Source organism: Oncorhynchus kisutch, linkage group LG18, assembly GCF_002021735.2.
Source record: "Oncorhynchus kisutch isolate 150728-3 linkage group LG18, Okis_V2, whole genome shotgun sequence".
Classification (NCBI taxonomy): Eukaryota; Metazoa; Chordata; class Actinopteri; order Salmoniformes; family Salmonidae; genus Oncorhynchus; species Oncorhynchus kisutch.
In genome coordinates, this window is record NC_034191.2 from 65,509,489 (window position 1) to 65,529,642 (window position 20,154).

The 20,154-nt window shown below is 41.2% G+C and overlaps 1 protein-coding gene across 2 annotated transcripts; it reads left to right on the plus strand.

The window, feature by feature from the left end:
* The first annotated feature begins 395 nt into the window (after positions 1 to 395).
* zc2hc1a (zinc finger, C2HC-type containing 1A) lies at positions 396 to 19,382 on the plus strand. Of its 2 annotated transcripts, XM_020509022.2 has the most exons (10): positions 396 to 520; positions 1,626 to 1,705; positions 1,789 to 1,905; positions 2,185 to 2,220; positions 8,823 to 8,964; positions 14,483 to 14,634; positions 14,779 to 14,881; positions 15,207 to 15,312; positions 15,791 to 15,901; positions 16,398 to 19,382. In XM_020509022.2, the coding sequence occupies exons 1-10, from the start codon at positions 505 to 507 to the stop codon at positions 16,528 to 16,530; spliced, it is 996 nt and encodes a 331-aa protein (XP_020364611.1). In that variant the 5' UTR covers positions 396 to 504; the 3' UTR covers positions 16,531 to 19,382. The 2 variants fall into 2 exon arrangements, with proteins under 2 accessions (XP_020364611.1, XP_020364612.1); XM_020509023.2 differs by lacking the exon at positions 2,185 to 2,220.
* The last annotated feature ends 772 nt before the right edge of the window (positions 19,383 to 20,154 follow it).

The following is a 20,154-nucleotide window of genomic DNA, read 5'->3' on the forward strand; positions in this document are numbered from 1 at the left end:
ATGCTATGTTCTTATGTTCTTATAGGCTAAAACAGTAAACCCCCAAAAGATATGTGCTGATGTTAGCAAATTAAAAATAAAACTTGTCCAAGTAGGCCTATGGAATGAGCTTTCTTCCCATTGGGTGAATTTTACTCATTGTACTTGTGCACGTGACATTAAAACGTGAAACTTAGCGAGACAGAGACAGAGACAGAGACAGAGACAGAGACAGAGACAGAGACAGAGACAGAGACAGAGACAGAGACAGAGACAGAGACAGAGACAGAGACAGAGACAGAGACAGAGACAGAGACAGAGACAGAGACAGAGACAGAGACAGAGACAGAGGGAAAGGGTCGCCTCCCACGCCCCACCTGCCGTTCAAAATAAACAATGCACCCGTTCCTGTCTTGCTAACAGCAAAGGAATGGCCAATGATATCCTCGGATGTTGGGATGTGGTGCCGTCTCCTAGACAAGTTAGTTGCTACAGCAGCATCAGCGACCGACACAGACAAGAGAGATGGAGGACTTTGAAGGTAAGACGTTAAGTAAATACTAAATTGAGGAGATAAACAGTTATCTATTTTACTGTTGAATAAATCTTAGGTTTTCAATGCGACTTCCTATTTTGTTGTTTTGTTTTTCGGGGATTTTTCAGTGCCGCAGAATTGCACTATTGTCGTTTACCGACCTCTTTCTTTGCGGTCTGGCCAAAACAGGGCGGAGTATGACGCTATGGTTAGGGCGTTATCCCAGTATTGGTGGCAGTGGTTGTTCGTAATGCATTCTTTGACCTTGTTTTTAATAGTTGAATAGCTGATTACTCTTTGATAGCTCTAAAGCTATTTGATAGCCTTTCATAGGCCACAACACTTGAAGAAAGGACATGTTGTTTGCTTGGAATGGCAGGCTCGGCAGCCTCATGCTAACCGGCTAGCTAATATTGATAGAATAGCCTAGATCAATATTTATTTTATCTCATAGCCTAAACAATAGCCTACAAATGGGTCTGGCACAACCTAGCTAGCAACATCTAAAATGCTTCTCAGACAGTAAAGCCACTGAAACCATCACCAACAGCCTTGATGCATTGCTAGAATGAAGCACTTATATTAGCCATTCTGACTAATTGTCTAACGCTACTATTTTATGCAATTATTGATGCTATTTTGAACCAGTGCATAATAGTGTTTGTTACTTGAATACATTTTTGCTTAAACCTGGCACCTCTCGCTTCATATTTATGTCAAATTATGTTATGTTTAGGCTGCCTGGGTGCCTACCTGATCATTTAAAATAAAATAAAATAGAATTTGGTAAAATACTGTAATGACCCTGGGTTTATAATCGCGGAAATCGACTCTGCCGCACTAGCATGCTTTTGTGGCACAGTCGATAGCGCGCCGGACCTCGGGCTCGAAGGTCGACGGTTCGAGACCTGCTCCCTGCTGTTTAATTACAATCCATTTCACACAAACAAACAAATAGCGTTGCTATATTCCTGCTTGCCATATATTCTGTTACCCATTAGGCCTAAGCATATTTCTGTCAAGTACTCTTATGCCCCTGGTGGTGTATCCTAGCCAAGGCTACTGTATGACAGCTCTTCATCTTCTCTGCATTCATTCACTTCTGTTACAGATGTGGAAGAGGCTCCGCCCTCCAACGAAGAGCTGATCCCCTGTCAAATCTGTGGAAGGAGCTTCTTCACTAAAGTCCTGGTAAGACACACACACACACACTATAGCATGTACGTGTATTTTGAGGTTTAAACCTCCCTGTCCCTTTCCTTCTCGCCCTGTAGAAGAAACATACCCCAATCTGTCAGAAAGCAGCAGCTAAGAAGAGGAAGGTGTTTGACTCTGGCAGGCAGAGAGCTGAGGGAACAGAGATCTCCACTATCAAACCGATCAAATCTAAGGTGAGACAACATAACAACACTCACACGCAAACACACACACACGCGCACACACACACGCACGCGCACACACACACAGCTCCAATAACTGTTAGGCTACAGACATGCCAAAACGTGCCTCAGACCACAGTGAAAGAGGCTGTTGAAGGGACCTAGTGATGGGTTTAAGACAAGGATCCACTCTACTGTGAAACAAGTCCACATTTGTTAGCTAGATGTGACCATCAACATTTCTGTTTCCTGATCATTTGTTATACACCTTAAACCACTTATGTATTTCAGTCACACACTTCTACCACCACTGCTAAGACTGTGAAAGTAAGTTGAATAGTCTTTATTTTACGTTTGTGTGTTGTTGTAACACAACATTGCTGTGTGTATAAGGTATTCAAAAATGTATTGGTCCTTTTGCAATGTAACTTGCTCTATTTTGTCAGAAGCTCTATTTGAAACAGTAGGCTGGTCAGTAGTCTGGTCAGAATATCGACCAATCCAAGACTGTCATCTAACAACTGCATGCACTAATCCCCTTCCACTCTTTCCCTATTCTTTAACAGACAGTTTTTAAATGATCTTTTTTCATACAATTCATTTTCTAAACTAGAAAGGTAATAAATACTAAAAGCTCTCCTGCATTCAGAACTAAGCTGTATGTGCTTGGGCCATCCAAACCAGAGCTATACACTCCTAGACTGGTCCCATATCTGTCTGTGCTTTAGCTCAACGCTATTGAGCTCTAGCTCTTATTGCTGGTTGTGTAGTCTAAATCTAGGTGATAACAGTAGTCTGATTTAAGAGGAGTAGCTAGATGCTTAGGCTACATCCTATACTCTACTGCTTCTGACAGCTAGCCACGCTGCCTGACATGCATTTTAATGGGAATGGAAAAGGAAAACAATACTGTATTATGTCCTGAACAGCTGTTCCCTCCCTGCTGGCTACCAGAATAATAATTGGCGATGGTGTGTCCTAAATGGTACTCTATTTCCTATATAGTGCACTACTTTTGGGAGGGAACCTAGGTGTGTTCTCCAGTAGTGTCGTTTTCATGGGATAAACCAAATCCCAGGTATATACTGTGGTTAGTTTGGTACGTACTTTATAACATTCATTTCTATTTAGGATTCTAATGCACACTAATGGCACTATTCTCCAGGGCTTGAAAATATGTACTCTTTTGGCACTTAAACATCATGGTAAATGCAATTGCTTGGGACTGTCCTAAATTAGTGCACTAAACCAGAGCATGCAGATATCTGGAGGATAAATAATCCCTTTGAATTGGGACTGGTGAATTGCACTGCACTTAAATGGAGATGACACGTATTGGACATGCACTTGCAGTGTACTCTGTATAAAACACAGTTTAATCACAGGTGAGGGAAACAAGCATCTGATCTAAGCTGTAACCAGATAGGGCTGATATGAGGTCACTGGGATTGTCATGTGACCAACCGTGAAGTGGTATGACGCTGAACCATTTCTGTCACTAGTGGTCAGTCTCAGATCCCGTGAAGACCTAAAGCACCGGTATAGAGGGCTTTACATTAGGGCCTGGATGATACCAGTATCACGATACTCGTTAGTATCGTGGCAAGGAAACAAAACACAAAGCTTATTTAACTTCTGTAGGAAAACAGCCCTAAACATTATGTTGTCATTCAAAGTCACGTTTATTTATTTTCCAAGCTATAGCAAACAATATTCTACATACAGTACATTCTTTTTAAATGACCAAAGAGTTTGGTCTGCTTGGATTCTGGTATTTCACCAGCTTTGGCACGCATTAAGTAATGAAAATTCTGTTGTCCGACATCAAACGTATCCTTGTCAATCACAAAGCTTCACAGAAGTGCTTGTAATGCATTAATTCTCCCCATTTAAATCATGTTGCTCTGAGCTGTACTTGTCTATTGGCACACATGCTTTGACATTCAGCCCGGGGAACACGTAGCATATGCATTTCATCCTTTTACTTGACCTTGACAGGTAAATGTTTAAACACCCTTATATTTAGCTAATAAGTTATGGGTTAAAAATATGCATATCTTTATAACTAACTACAAATCACTAGTAGGCAATCTGTCTTCAGACAAAATAGCCTAATAGGTGGGGAGTTTGAAAGGAGAGAAAGCATGTGATGGTGTGATCACATTGGCTGGTGATGATACATTTACTGCAGTATTAGGCCTAATATTTAGCCAATGAATGATGGGTTAATATGAATGAGCTTCTTCAGCTACACATAGCCTTTCTTTTCCAGATGAGCCCTTTCGCAATTACACAAGCCTCTCCTCTATTCCTTTTCTCCTGGGTTTTCTCCCAGTTTTTCAAAAGTAATCTGCTAGGATTTCCCCAATTAGATGGGATTACATGTTAGAATTGTGTTTTTCATAACGGAAAAATTAGATTCTGATCTTATGGCTAGGGATAAGGATTTGGTAATCCAATCTCACCTTTTAATCAGGATTAAATGTTGTTTTTGCGTTTTTCTTCACTTAAAGGGTAGTGATTAGGACAGAAGGCATCTTGGGAAAGACACCAATGATGATGCCTATAGAAATCTTGTAAAGCAGGAAACGGAGAGGGCAGAAAAGCTGACATTTCTTGCTGAAGAACAGATCACGTTGATAGTGCTCCAACAAAAAGAGACAACTGTGCATTTCTTATTTCAAGCACGCTTGAAAGATGCTGGTGTTGTGTTTTCAGATGATGAAGACTTCTGGTGAGATGGCAAATTTAGTCGAAAAATATTGGAACTTTTTAAAGTGTTATATTAAAAGTTATGCAAATAAATTAGCTTACAAGTGACATGCAAGCTATTTTGTCTTAGCTATCGTCATGTAGTTCATCATGTGCCAGTTTCTTTTTAAAGGTATCTTATTGGTTTTTGGAAAATCGGATAGGATTAAATGTTAGCATTCAGTTTTTCAAAACTGGAACATTTGTTTCTGATCTTCCTCATAGGGATAAGGATTTAGTAATCCAATTTGACCTTTTGTGTGTGCTTTTTGCGTTTTTCAAATCTCAAAGGTAGTGATTAGGATCGTTTTTTTAAATCCCCCAAATCTGGATTAGCTTTATCCCACTGGAAGGGTGGATTCAGGGTGGGTTTAGAAAGGTGAAAGGCTCTACAACCAAGAAAGGTGAGAAAGTAAAAATGGTTTTCTTACATCTGAAAACCAAAAGTTCATTATGTTAAATTGACTGCGGTATAGGTATGTGGTCAGGTGTTATATTGAGAACTGTCAAATAAATGCATCTACGCACTTATATGCAGGCTCTATCATTTTTAATCATGGTACCTTTTATTCATGTAGTTTACTCATGTTTCTTCCATATGACAGTGGATAAGTAGTACCTCAACCTGTCCAGTAGATGGCGAGGTGTAGGCCTGTTCAATGCACTGAAAATCTGTATTTTTCTTTCTTCTAGATATTGTGGTATCTGATACAAATGATTTATATCCGATAATTTTCCCGAAAAAACGGCACAAACAGTCAGATCGATTTGATCCTGGATAGAAAAAAAGAGGATTACAGAATCCGGCTCATTCTGATCCCCCAATTTATTTATTTTTAACCGGCCCCTGGAGTCACAAAAGCTATAGGCTGCAATATCTTGTTGGACATTTATGTTGAGCATGTTTTGCTACAATTAATCCTGTTTAGATAACTGTCTGCTGCTATTATAAACAAAATCAGTTGGCAGGGATGTTTGCTAGCAGGCAATGTGCATGATATCTAACAAAGCAGAGTGAGGGTAGGAAACATGGAACAAAATGTTCATCAAGGTCAGATGTTGTATTTCTTGCTGAAAGAGCAGATTCAAAGGTTTCTAAAACACATACAAACTCAAATAAAATGGGGGCATATCCCTTGTTTGTTATATGACAGCAGTTCCACATATTCCAGTGACACAAGTTATTATTATTTATATTATTAGTTATATTCCTACTACAATGAACAAAAATATAAATGCAACGTGCAACAATTTCTACGATTTTACTGAGTTACAGTTCATATAAGGAAATCAGTCAATTGTTGGTCACAGATACCTTGGCGTGGCTCAGAAAACCAGTCCGTATCTAGTTTGACCACCTTTTGCCTCATGCAACGTGACGTATCTCCTTCGTATAGAGTTGATTGTGGCCTGTGGAATGTTGTCCCACTTCTTCAATGGCTGTGTGAAGTTGCTGGATATTGTTGGGAACTGGAACATGCTGTCACACATGTCAATCCAGAGCGTCCCACACATGCTCAATGGGTGACATGTCTGGTGAGTATGCAGGTCATGGAAGAACTGGGACATTTTCAACTTTCAAGAATTGTGTTATCATGCTGAAAAATGAGGTGATGGGGGATGAATGGCATGACAATTGTCCACAGGATCTCATCAGTATCTCTGTGCATTCAAATTGCCATCGATAAAATGCAATTGTGTTTGCCCACACAACACCGTACACGCTGTCTGCCATCTGCCCGGTACAGTTGAAACCGGGATTCATCCGAGAAGAGCACATTCTCCAGTGTGCCAGTGGCTGGTCTCAGACGATCCCGCAGGTGAAGAAGCCGGATGTGGAGGGCTGGCGTGGTTACACGTGATCTGCAGTTGTTAGGCCGGTTGGATGTACTGCCAAATTCTCTAAAATACGTTGGAAGTGGTTTATGGTAGAGAAATTAACATTCTTGGGCAACCGCTCTGGTGGATAGTCATGCTAATTGCACACTCAACTTGAGACATCTGTGGCATTGTGTTGTTTAACAAAACGGCACATTTTACAGTGGCCTTTTTATTGTCTCCAGCACAAGGTGCACCTATGTCATGATCATGCTGTTTAATCAGCTTCTTGATATACCACACCTGTCAGGTGGATGGATTATCTTGGCAATAGAGACATTTCCCTTTGTTTACAGGAATGATAAACAAATTTGTGCACAATTTTTATTTTTTTATTTTATTTCACCTTTATTTAACCAGGTAGGCTAGTTGAGAACAAGTTCTCATTTGCAACTGCGACCTGGCCAAGATAAAGCATAGCAGTGTGAGCATACAACAAAGAGTTACACATGGAGTAAACAATTAACAAGTCAATAACACAGTAGAAAACGAAGGGGGGGTCTATATACAATGTGTGCAAAAGGCATGAGGAGGTAGGCAAATAATTACAATTTTGCAGATTAACACTGGAGTGATAAAAGATCAGATGGTCATGTACAGGTAGAGATATTGGTGTGCAAAAGAGCAGAAAAGTAAATAAATAAAAACAGTATGGGGATGAGGTAGGTGAAAAGGGTGGGCTATTTACCAATAGACTATGTACAGCTGCAGCGATCGGTTAGCTGCTCAGATAGCTGATGTTTGAAGTTGGTGAGGGAGATAAAAGTCTCCAACTTCAGCGATTTTTGCAATTCGTTCCAGTCACAGGCAGCAGAGTACTGGAACGAAAGGCGGCCAAATGAGGTGTTGGCTTTAGGGATGATCAGTGAGATACACCTGCTGGAGCGCGTGCTACGGATGGGTGTTGCCATCGTGACCAGTGAGCTGAGATAAGGCGGAGCTTTACCTAGCATAGACTTGTAGATGACCTGGAGCCAGTGGGTCTGGCGACGAATATGTAGCGAGGGCCAGCCGACTAGAGCATACAAGTCGCAGTGGTGGGTAGTATAAGGTGCTTTAGTGACAAAACGGATGGCACTGTGATAGACTGCATCCAGTTTGCTGAGTAGAGTGTTGGAAGCCATTTTGTAGATGACATCGCCGAAGTCGAGGATCGGTAGGATAGTCAGTTTTACTAGGGTAAGCTTGGCGGCTTGAGTGAAGGAGGCTTTGTTGCGGAATAGAAAGCCGACTCTTGATTTGATTTTCGATTGGAGATGTTTGATATGAGTCTGGAAGGAGAGTTTGCGGTCTAGCCAGACACCTAGGTACTTATAGACGTCCACATATTCTAGGTCGGAACCATCCAGGGTGGTGATGCTAGTCGGGCATGCAGGTGCAGGCAGCGACCGGTTGAAAAGCATGCATTTGGTCTTACTAGCGTTTAAGAGCAGTTGGAGGCCACGGAAGGAGTGTTGTATGGCATTGAAGCTTGTTTGGAGGTTAGATAGCACAGTGTCCAGAGACGGGCCGAAAGTATATAGAATGGTGTCGTCTGCGTAGAGGTGGATCAGGGAATCGCCCGCAGCAAGAGCAACATCATTGATATACACAGAGAAAAGAGTTTTGAAAGTAGTACACTTTTTTGTGCGTATGGAACATTTCTGAGATCTTCTATTTCAGCTCGAAACATGGGACCAACACTTTACATGTTGTGTTTTTTATAGTTTTGTTCAGTATATAAAATATATGTGTGTTGACTGTGGTCAGGGCAGGGAATGTATGTGTTTCTTGTCTGTTTTAATGAACAAAATCATGAACTATTGATTTAATTTGCATGGCACAGCCATGTAGCAGCCTATGGACAGTACAGACCAGTAACATAATTCAACTCAAAATATGCCATTATATTAGTCTCTTAGGACCTGCCTAAACAAATGAATAATGCATTTCTTTGTGATGGTTTCTATTCAATGGACTTATTAAAATAGGCCAGCCACACTCCCACACCCCTACTCCCACTCGTCACAGGTGTCGGCATGCGCACAGGAGGTATAAAAGGCTTATGCCAGCAATAATGTGGTAAAAATGGGACTGTTTGAAAGGGTAGCATATAAGCATTGTAAAAAAACAAACAGGTAACATACCGTAAATCCTGTGTGAATAAGGTATTAGAAGCAAGTGAGAGATGTTGCTGTGAGGTTTCTTTCTCTATTCTAAAGTCATTAAAAGGCACCACTTTGGATCCAGTTTCCCTTCATCATTCCAGGCTGATGGGTTACTGAAGTGTGTGTGTGTGTGTGTGTTCGTGTTCGTTCCAGCCGGAGCCTCCTAAGAAGCAGTCTAACTGGCGCAGGAAACACGAGGACTTCATTGCCACCATCAGAGCTGCCAAGGGCATCACTCAGGTCATGAAGGATGGGGGACCCTTACCCCCTCCTCCACCACCCTCCTACGACCCAGGTAACAACACCCTCACCCTCTCCTCCACCCTCTTACAACCCAGGTAACAAAATCCATACCCCGTCCTACGACCCAGGTAACAATATCCTTACCCCCTCCTCTAGCCCCCTCCTATGACCCAGGTAACAACACCCTTACCCAGGTAACAAAACACCCTTACTCCCTCCTCAGTACGACCCAGGTAACAACACCCATACCCAGGTAACAAAACACCCTTACTCCCCCCTCAGTACGACCCAGGTAACAACACCCTTACCCAGGTAACAAAACACCCTTACTCCCCCCTCAGTATGACCCAGGTAACAATATCCTTACCCCCTCCTCTAGCCCCCTCCTATGACCCAGGTAACAACACCCTTACCCAGGTAACAAAACACCCTTACTCCCCCCTCAGTATGACCCAGGTAACAACCCTCTAACCCAGGTAACAAAACACCCTTACTCCCCCCTCAGTACGACCCAGGTAACAAAACACCCTTAGTCCTCCCTTAGTACGACCCAGGTAACAACACCCTTACCCAGGTAACAAAACACCCTTACTCCCCCCTCAGTACGACCCAGGTAACAACACCCTTACCCAGGTAACAAAACACCCTTACTCCCCCCTCAGTACGACCCAGGTAACAACAACTTTACGCAGGTCATTTTTTGTTTAGAGATTACCTGTCTGAAACATAAAATTGGAGATTGAGGTCACTGAACAACATATATATATATATATATTTTTTTTTTAACCTTTATTTAACCAGGAAGGGCTCATTGAGTTTTAAAATCTCTTTTTCAAGAGCACCCTGGCCAAGATAGGCAGCACCAAGTCATTACAAAAATGACAGACAAACAACATTAAAAACTACAAGTCATCTAGTAAAAACCACAGAATTCACAAGAGTATAACAAAATCAAAAACAGCCAATTAAAAACATTGACAGGTCAGGGAATCAGTCTCAGGATCATTCATCAGCGATTTAAAAATACCAATCGGGACAAGTTCTTCCAGTTTAAAAGTATTTTGTAAGGCGTTCCAAGACGATGACGCAGAGTACATAAAAGCCCTTTTTTTTTAAACCAAATTCAGTTCGGAAATTTAGAACAGTTAGCAGAATAAAGTCCAGCGAACGAAGCGAGTACCCACCACATTTCTGAAAAATAAAAATGCCCAAATAAAAACGTAGTAAACCCAAAATGGCTTTGTAAATAAAAGTATACCAGTACCAGAGCCTACGAGTGACTAGAGAAGGCCAGCCAACCCTGATATACAAAGTGCAGTGGTGCGTAAGGTTCTTGAAGTTAAAAATAAATCTCAAAGTGCCATGGTAAAGAGTGTCAATTGATCTCAAACACTGAGTGGAAGCATTCAAAAATAAAATATCCCCATAGTCTAGTAAAGGCATACATGTAGCTGATACTAGCCTCCTTCTGGCTTCAAAAGGAAAACAGGCCTTATTCCTAAAATAAAATCCCAATTGCAGCTTCAAGTTTTTTGTAAGTTGTTGAATATGCAATTTAAAAGAGGCCATCATCAATTAAAATTCCAAGATATTTATATGAGGTTACAACCTCAATCTCCTTGCCCTGACGGATAGTAATAGGTGAAAGGTTCAGAGGTCTATTTCTTGCTTTAGAAAACCCCATTAGTTTAGTTTTGTCAGTATTGAGGATAAGCTTCAATTGACACAAGGTATGTTGAACAGTATAAAAAGCAGTTTGCAACTTCTGGAAAGCTTTTGTAAGAGACGAGGCACAACAGTAAATAACAGTATCATCAGCATAAAAATGAAGTTGCGCATTTTGGACATTTGTCTAAATCATTTCTATAAATAGTGAATAAGAGAGGACCAAATACAGAGCCCTGGGGCATACCATTAAAGACAGACAATTTAACAGACATAAGCCCATCAAATTGAGTGCACTGAGTTCTATCAGACAGATAGTTAGCAAACCATGCAACTGCATGCTCTGAAAGACCTACACTCGACAATATCTGCCTTAGTATAGCATGATCAACTATATCAAAAGCCGAGAGATCAATAAAAAGTGAGACACAGTGCTGCTTTTTGTCAATGGCTTCAGTGATATAATTTAAAACCTTCATGGCTGCTGTAATTGTGCTATGCTTCTTCCTGAAGTCCGATTGGTACATTGATAAAATAGAGTTAGTAAATAAAAACTATTTTAGCTGTTCACTCACTAGGGTATTTTCACCAGGGGTGACAGCTTTGAGATTGGCCTATAATTATTTAAAATAGTTGGATCTCCCCCTTTTAAAAAGTGTAGGACAAATTCTGATTTCCAGATTTTTGGAATTTCATTACATTCCAGGGTTAGATTGAACAGAGATGTAAGTGGTTCAGCTATGAAATCAGCTGCCAGCTCTCTGATCTAAGGATTTCAGGGCTTTATGTACCACCTGCACTGAGAATGGCAAAAAGCTCAAAGTTTGACCAGCTCTCACTTGTTCATCCACACAGGGTTGTACAGAGACAGAGGACACTGAATCAAACAGCCTACCAGATGATACAAAGTGCTCATTGAAACAATTCAGCATTTCAGTTTTGTCATATATAGCAACAGAGTCCTTCAAAACACATGATGGTAATTCATTAACATTACTGTTACCAGACATAGACTTTATAGCCTTTCAAAACATTCTAGGGTCATTCAGGCTATCAGTGGTAACATACATAAAATATTCAGACTTGGCCTTCCTGAGAAGAAAATAACACTTGTTTCGTAACTGCCTAAAAATAAGCCAATCAGCATCAGAACATGATTTCCTTGCTTTAGCCCAGGCTACGGTCGTGAATAATACAAGACAGCTCAGAAGAAAACCATGGATTATCCCGCCCTTTAACAATGAACCTGCGGAATGGTGCATTTTTGTTTACTATTTGGAAAAAAAACATCATGAAAGAATTTCCAGGCAGTTTCCACATCAGGGATAAGATCAATCTGCTCCAGTCAAAATAAAACAAATCATGAAAGAAAGCCTGCTCATTAAAACACTTCAAATTTCTCTTACGAATAAAACGTGGGTTTGTCTTAGGAACCTTAGTATTTCTAACAGCAACAACAGCACAATGGTCACTTAAATCATTACAAAAAACACCAACCTCAGAATATTTATGTGGAACATTTGTCAATATCAAATCAATCCGGGTAGATTTATCTGGGCATTTAAGATTTGGGCGAGTGGGTGAGTTAATCAACTGGGTAAGATTCATAGAATTACAAAACACTTTTAAATCATCAGACACCGGCTTTAACCAACACCAGTTGAGATCACCAATCAAGATCATTTCACTGTAAAGAAGTTTAGACATAAGGTGCGTGAAATATATATATTTTTTAAAGTTTTTACATATAGCCACACCCCCACCTTTCTTAACTTGATCAGTGCGGTAAACATTGTAACCACTTATACAAATATCCTTCTCAAAAACAGACTTGCTGAGCCAGGTTTCAGAAAACACAATTACATCAGCATCAGTTGATTTAGCCCAAATCCTAACCCCATCAATTTGTGACAACAGGCTGCGTACAATTAAATGGAAAATACCAAAACCAGATCTTGATTTAAAATCAGAGGGGGTTTGGAGACATTGCATATCAGGGCCAGGGTTAGGTTGCATGTTACCTGATATCAACAAAAGAAAAATAACTAGGCACCTCTGTTTAATAACCTTGCATGACTTCTCTTTCTTAAGAGACCTACTGCAAGCAAATTCTACAAGTGAGTTTCCAGACAATACAAAACAGTCATTTAAAACCATTAGACTTTGGTAGTGACACATTCGTACTATTCACACCATGACACAAATACATAATATCTTCATGTGTCTCCAGATTATATCCGGTGACTGTGTTATTGTGTTTGTTCCAGATTATATCCGGTGACTGTGTTATTGTGTTTGTTCCAGATTATATCCGGTGACTGTGTTATTGTGTTTGTTCCAGATTGTATCTAGTGATTGTGTTATTGTGTTTGTTCCAGATTATATCCGGTGACTGTGTTATTGTGTTTGTTCCAGATTGTATCTAGTGATTGTGTTGTTCCAGATTGTATCCGGTGGTTGTGTTATTTTGTTTGTTCCAGATTTTATCCCGTGGCTGTGTTCCAGATTATATCCAGTGATTGTGTTGTTCCAGATTATATCCAATGATTGTGTCGTTCCAGATTGTATCCCGTGGTTGTGTCGTTCCAGATTATATCCAGTGATTGTGGTGTTCCAGATTATACCCAATGATTGTGTCGTTCCAGATTATATCCAGTGATTGTGTTGTTCCAGATTATATCCAGTGATTGTGGTGTTCCAGATTATATCCAATGATTGTGTCGTTCCAGATTGTATCCTGTGGTTGTGTCGTTCCAGATTGTATCCCGTGGTTGTGTCTTTCCAGATTATATCCAGTGATTGTGGTGTTCCAGATTATATCCAGTGATTGTGGTGTTCCAGATTATATCCAATGATTGTGTCGTTCCAGATTATATCCAGTGATTGTGTCGTTCCAGATTATATCCAGTGATTGTGTTGTTCCAGATTATATCCAATGATTGTGTCGTTCCAGATTGTATCCCGTGGTTGTGTCGTTCCAGATTGTATCCCGTGGTTGTGTCGTTCCAGATTGTATCCCGTGGTTGTGTCGTTCCAGATTGTATCCCGTGGTTGTGTCGTTCCAGATTGTATCCCGTGGTTGTGTCGTTCCAGATTGTATCCCGTGGTTGTGTCGTTCCAGATTGTATCCCGTGGTTGTGTCGTTCCAGATTGTATCCCGTGGTTGTGTTGTTCCAGATTATATCCCGTGGTTGTGTTGTTCCAGATTATATCCCGTGGTTGTGTCGTTCCAGATTATATCCCGTGGTTGTGTCGTTCCAGATTATATCCAATGATTGTGTTGTTCCAGATTATATCCAATGATTGTGTTGTTCCAGATTGTATCCCGTGGTTGTGTTGTTCCAGATTGTATCCCGTGGTTGTGTCGTTCCAGATTGTATCCCGTGGTTGTGTCGTTCCAGATTGTATCCCGTGGTTGTGTCGTTCCAGATTGTATCCCGTGGTTGTGTCGTTCCAGATTGTATCCCGTGGTTGTGTCGTTCCAGATTGTATCCCGTGGTTGTGTCGTTCCAGATTGTATCCCGTGGTTGTGTTGTTCCAGATTATATCCCGTGGTTGTGTTGTTCCAGATTATATCCCGTGGTTGTGTCGTTCCAGATTATATCCCGTGGTTGTGTCGTTCCAGATTATATCCAATGATTGTGTTGTTCCAGATTATATCCAATGATTGTGTTGTTCCAGATTGTATCCCGTGGTTGTGTTGTTCCAGATTGTATCCCGTGGTTGTGTTGTTCCAGATTATAGCCCGTGGTTGTGTTGTTCCAGATTATATCCAATGATTGTGTTGTTCCAGATTGTATCCAATGATTGTGTTGTTCCAGATTGTATCCCGTGGTTGTGTTGTTCCAGATTGTATCCGGTGATTGTGTTGTTCCAGATTATATCCAGTGATTGTGTTGTTCCAGATTATATCCAGTGTCCATTCTGCGAGCGGCGGTTCAGTGAGAATGCAGCAGACAGACACATGAAATTCTGTAAGGAGCAGCACGCTCGCATGCAGAATAAGGCCAAGGTACCCGGGGTTGTGGACGCCAAGAAAACACCTGCACGCACACAGGTAGGACAGCACTGATGTGTGTGTGTGTTTGTTTAACGTTTCTTTAAGTGTGTGAGCCATACACTTACAGTAAAGTGCGCAGTGTGCAGTGTTGCATAGCATAAAACAAAAGTGTGTGTGTGTGTGTGTGTGTTTGCTCCACAGTTCAAGCCTCCTGCTCCTGTGAAGAAGGCCAACTCTCCTGCTGTGTCCGCTGTGCCCTCTTCCTCCCGTTTACCCCAGAGATCTGTCCTGGGCCAGCCCTCCGGTAACTCACACACGGTGTCTCAAGTCAGATGATGGTGCAGATATTGGTGTAACCCAGGGGTTATTTCACATGCTTGTCTCTATTTCTGCTCAGTCTCTTAAAGAACACTGTCCCCCTGTCTTACAGAGGACAACTCCAAGTAGACCCTGTCTCTTCTGTGTTAGGCCACACTGACTGAAGCTCAATCAACAAAACCTCTTGGGCTGGGCACATCGGCCATTCAGATACAATGTCACTGAATTTAAGCCATTTTGCTGGAGAGATAGGACTGAGATGTTTTTAAGTCTACACCCTGTGTTCCTCTCCTCTCCTCTTGTCCCTATAGGGATTTCATCCAGTAAGGTTCCCTCTGCAGGATCAGTGAGGAGTGCTCCGTCTGGTTACTCTCCTAACCGCAGCGCCACTTCTGGCCTCACTAGTCCACCTTCAGGGTTAGTACACACACACACCATGCTGACAACACTAACACACATACACACCATGCTCACACTTCTAAAACTGTTTGAATGATGTCTGTGAGTATAACAGAACTCATACGGCAGGCAAAAACCTGAGAAAAATCCAACCAGGAAGTGGGAGATCTGAGGTTTGTAGTTTTTCAAAGCTTGGCCTACCGAATACACAGTGTCTAAGTTGCACTTGACTCCATTGAGTCAGTGGTCTGGCAGAGTGTCTCAGGCTCGTGACACACACTCCCGACAGAGTTAGCTCTCGTTCCAGTGCTTTTCTTCAGACAATGAAATTCTCTGGTTGGAACCTTATTGATGATTTATGTTAAAAACATCCTAAAGATAGATTGCACAATTGGTGGCTGACTAAATACTTTTTTGCCCCACTGTACGTTTAATACCACCAGTAAAAACTCTTCCCTTCTTTCTCCTCTTCTTCTTCCTCCTCTCCTTCTCCCAGTGTTGGAGGTAAGCCCCGTGCAGTAGGTTCCTATGGCTCTGTGAAAATCTCTCAGACAGCAGGGGGACTCAACAACAGGAAAGCCTACAACACAGACAAATACAACTCCAGGTAGGAAAAGGCCTGTATGAGTGTGACTGGGAGATTGTATGTGATGCTTTACTTGTAGTTGAAGTGTTAGACAAAATAGAAGTCCAGACAATAAACACTGTCCTCTTGTGGTTGGTGTTGGTATTGCTCAAAGGACCTTCCCCTCTGACCTTCTCCTCCAGTGGGTTTTGAGAAGGAGGCAAGGAGAGAGGACGCAAGGAGTATGCAATTAAGATTCTCCAATAGTGTTGTCCTGCTGTCCATATTTACATGGTGACATCATAGTCAATATGTCTTCTAGTCGCTTTAGCAGATGACTCAACTCAAACACCCTTCTGCTCTCTCTCTCTTTCTCTCTCTCACTGACGTCAGATGTAATGATGTCATTACTAATGCATTAATTTCCTATCTTGCTCTTTCCCCACTCTCTCTTTCTCTCACCCCCTCTTTCTTTGTGTGTGTGTGTTTTATATCTCACTCTCTACTTTTTCCCCTTCCCTGTCTTTCTCCACTTCAGGAGCGATGGCAAAAGTGAAAACATGGATAATGGGGGAATGATGACAAAGTTCTGCCACGAGTGTGGAACACAGTACCCTGTAGACTGGGCCAAGTTCTGCTGTGAGTGTGGGGTCCGTAGGATGTGTATTTAAAGGAGGAGAGTGAGGGATAGAGGTGAGAGATAGAGGAGGAGGAGAAGAGAGAGGGAGAGAGAAAGGAGTAGGAGGATAGAGAAAAGGGGGAAAGATAGGTGGATAGGAAGGAAATAGGAAATTAAATTAAATAAGGGCAGGTCACTGGAACCCTGGGCCATGATGCTGTTATGACACTTACCTAGTTAAAATAGTACACGGCAAGCAGGAGTCCCCCCCCCCCCCCCCCCCCTGATATCAGCTCTCATAACTGTTAATGTCATTATTATGACAGTGTTATGTAGGCTTTACTACAGAAGACTCGAGCACATAATTACCCCAAATGTCCACCCTAACCCATTCTTATCCCAACCACTGCCTATGTACCACGATCTACAAGCCCTCTCCAGTATAACGCTAGGTAGAAACACACTCATCCCATCTACTCCCTCCCACCCATTTCTCTCCTGACTCATATATTCAATGTATTACTATTGAAGTGCAATATGATTGACTACTGATTTTAAAAAAGGAGTTTAATTCTTGAAGATGAATGGAATGTGTGACGTGGCAAAGTGGACTCATTCTTTTCATTGAGTCATGAGTAGAATTAATGTTAAGTATTTGGAAAATAATACACATGGGTTTTACAGGGACCAGTAAGAGCAGGTTGGCCTTTTATTGTTCTGAATCTTGTCCTGGAGGCAGAACTGAGGTTGTGTCTACACTTGACAATTTCATGCGACTTCTGCTGTCAGAATACGAAGATCGCATTGAGAAGACGGGTCTAGACGCACAAAAGGCGCTTTGTGGTCTAATTGTGTTCACATCTGAAGTGGTCAGGGATGCATTGGGTGTGGGCAACATCATCAGCACTCCTCCACCAAATCCCCAGAAAACGTGTGTTTTGGGACAGAGAGGCAACTTTTCATTATAACGTAGGAGGGAATACGTTCTTAGTGTGAGAGGAACGTATTTTCTGGCTTCAAATGGTAGCCAACTAGCTAATATTTAGAAAAACATTTTTGTTTGGCTAGAGTTATCCCGTTTGCAATCCCTTTAGTGTTGCTCACTATCTTGCTGGCTAGCTACAGAGGTTAGCTAGCTAAGTTAGCTACAGTAGTTATTATCATATTTTGCCTATACCACCGTTTGTAGAATGCATACTGTCATTTGAATATGGTGTGAAAAAAAGGGAATCCGGACACACTGTGGACATGGTAGACACATTTAAATGTAGGTGTAGACACATGACCTGATCAGAATACAAAAGCTGCATGAACTGTCAAGTCTAGACACAGCCCGAGTGATTTCCCCTTAGGACAGATTGCAATGTCAAAATTGTCTATATTGTAAAAATTCATGAAAACAAGAATGAGCTTTTTGGTCTTCATTTAGGGTTAGGCATTAGGTTTAGCGGTGTGGTTATGGTGAGGGTAAGGGTTACAGAGCTGCCTCCAGAACAAAATGTATGAAGAAAAAACCCTCCACTAACATGCAGCATAAGAGGCCATTGCTGTTTAAATAGTTGTGGTACAGGTCAGGTTTTTAAAATGATTTTAAAGGCAGCCGTTTCAATACACAGTATAACATTTCCGATACAATTATACGATTACAAGGTGTTAAAATTGACCATCATTCATATACTGCTATTTCCACATACTGTATACAAGGAAATGGGTTCATTTATTTCATCGCTCTGTGTTTGTTTTAACTAAGAAATCAAAATGTATTTTTTTCATGGTTTTGTGAAAGATGTTTTCTGTATCTACCTACATGTGTTCTGTGTTTCCTTCACTGAGTACGATTACGTGCACACAGTAATGTGACTATTGTGGATAGTCAGATTACCTGATGGCACTCTGATAAATGCAGAAAATCGCCAATCAAAATATCTATGTTCTATCACAGTGACCATGTTAGTTTTGGGAAGCATATTTGATTCTGAGTGCAGACGTATAACGTTTGTATGTGAAAACCACTTCTCAAACTCACTTCACTCACATTATAGTGGGAGGCTCGCTTAGCTGGTGCCCAACACATGTGCTGATCAAATACACGGCTGGAACACAGATTAAGGTGTTTACATGTCCTAATAATTTGAAAGATTACTCAGAAAACCGTATGCTTACTTATTTTGACCGTACGCCGATTTAACATCAGAGTACGGTGTTTACATTACTACTGCATAGTCTGCCAACTGCAATAGTCTGTTTTAGTATCGAGTTCTTACTGTGCATGTAAATGTACTCTGTGTTAATTTTGAATCACTATTGAATGGGATAATCTGGGATTTATGGTACGGGCCGGTACATGCACGGACCAGTCCTCACCAACATTGACCAGTCCTCACCAACACTGTCCCTGCAGGTCACATTCATCCAGTTACCCAGACCACATCAATGATCTTCAATCATGGTCCTGGACCCCACAGGCTGCGCAGGCTTTTGACCCAGCCCGGCACTAACACACCTGTTTCTACTGTTCTTGATGAGGCTCATGGTGGTTCATTTAGCTGAATCAGTGTGTTAGTGTTGGGCAGGAACAAAAGCCTGCACACACTGCTGCCCACCAGTAAGACTGTAAAGACATCTACCCAACTCATGATATGGGTAAATAATAATTTTACACTATAAGGAACTCATCTAATTTCATACATATTAATGTTATTGTAGTCATCTTTATATTGAGCTGTATCGAAACATCTTAATTTGTGTCATTTTAAAGAACTTGCAATGACTGTAAATGCACCCTGATGCAAGCATTATTTAGATGATATGCAATGCTTACCTGACTGGATAGGACATTCCTATGCTGGAAATGGACTTTCGGACTTCCTTGCTGAACATTTAACAATAAACATTTCTAAAGAATCTTCTGTGTATTAGTCATTCAACGTGTGTGTGTTGTCATCTTTAGCTAGGGAAAAACAGCAGACTGGTTGTAGGTGTCCCTTAAGTTGCGGGTTAGTTGGTCTTTAATGAAGGAATACACCATAAAAGGTATTTGCAGTTGAATATAAAATATATTTGCAGTTGAATATAAAAATATATTTGCAGTCCTTGGTAGAGTATAATACATAGCATACAATACGTGGATAACACAATCAGCCTGATATCTGTTTGTTCTCTTTTTGTTTTCCATGTCATACACCATTTGGTGGCCAGCCCAAATGGGCTTATTATTAATTCTATAGTTTCCATAGCGCCCCAGTAGCAACCTAAGCAGAGAGATCCTGTAAATATGAACATATTTCATCATTTGTAAGTGTTTTAAATATATATTTTTTATCAGCAGTTTTTTTTATAACATTGAGTTTAATTGCATATCCATGGGAGTTTTAACCTACAGATTTGAAGATGGACTGGCAGGTCCACTCTTTTTGGCTTGGCTAGCTAGTTAGCTGGCACATTGTTTTTGTTTGAATGATGCATCTAGACATTGTACCAGCTTCTTTGTTTCACTTAGCTGCTGGTTCCTGATCGTTGGAGTTTGAAAACATCAATTGAAGAGTCACCTCACTTGAGAGGAATTGGAGTGCTGAGGCAAAGGGCTCATAATGAGGACGACTGATGCCTAGACCTGCTGGGGGTTCACCCAAGTGGGTGCCATACATTGTGAGGGAGAAGTCCAGTAGCTACATGA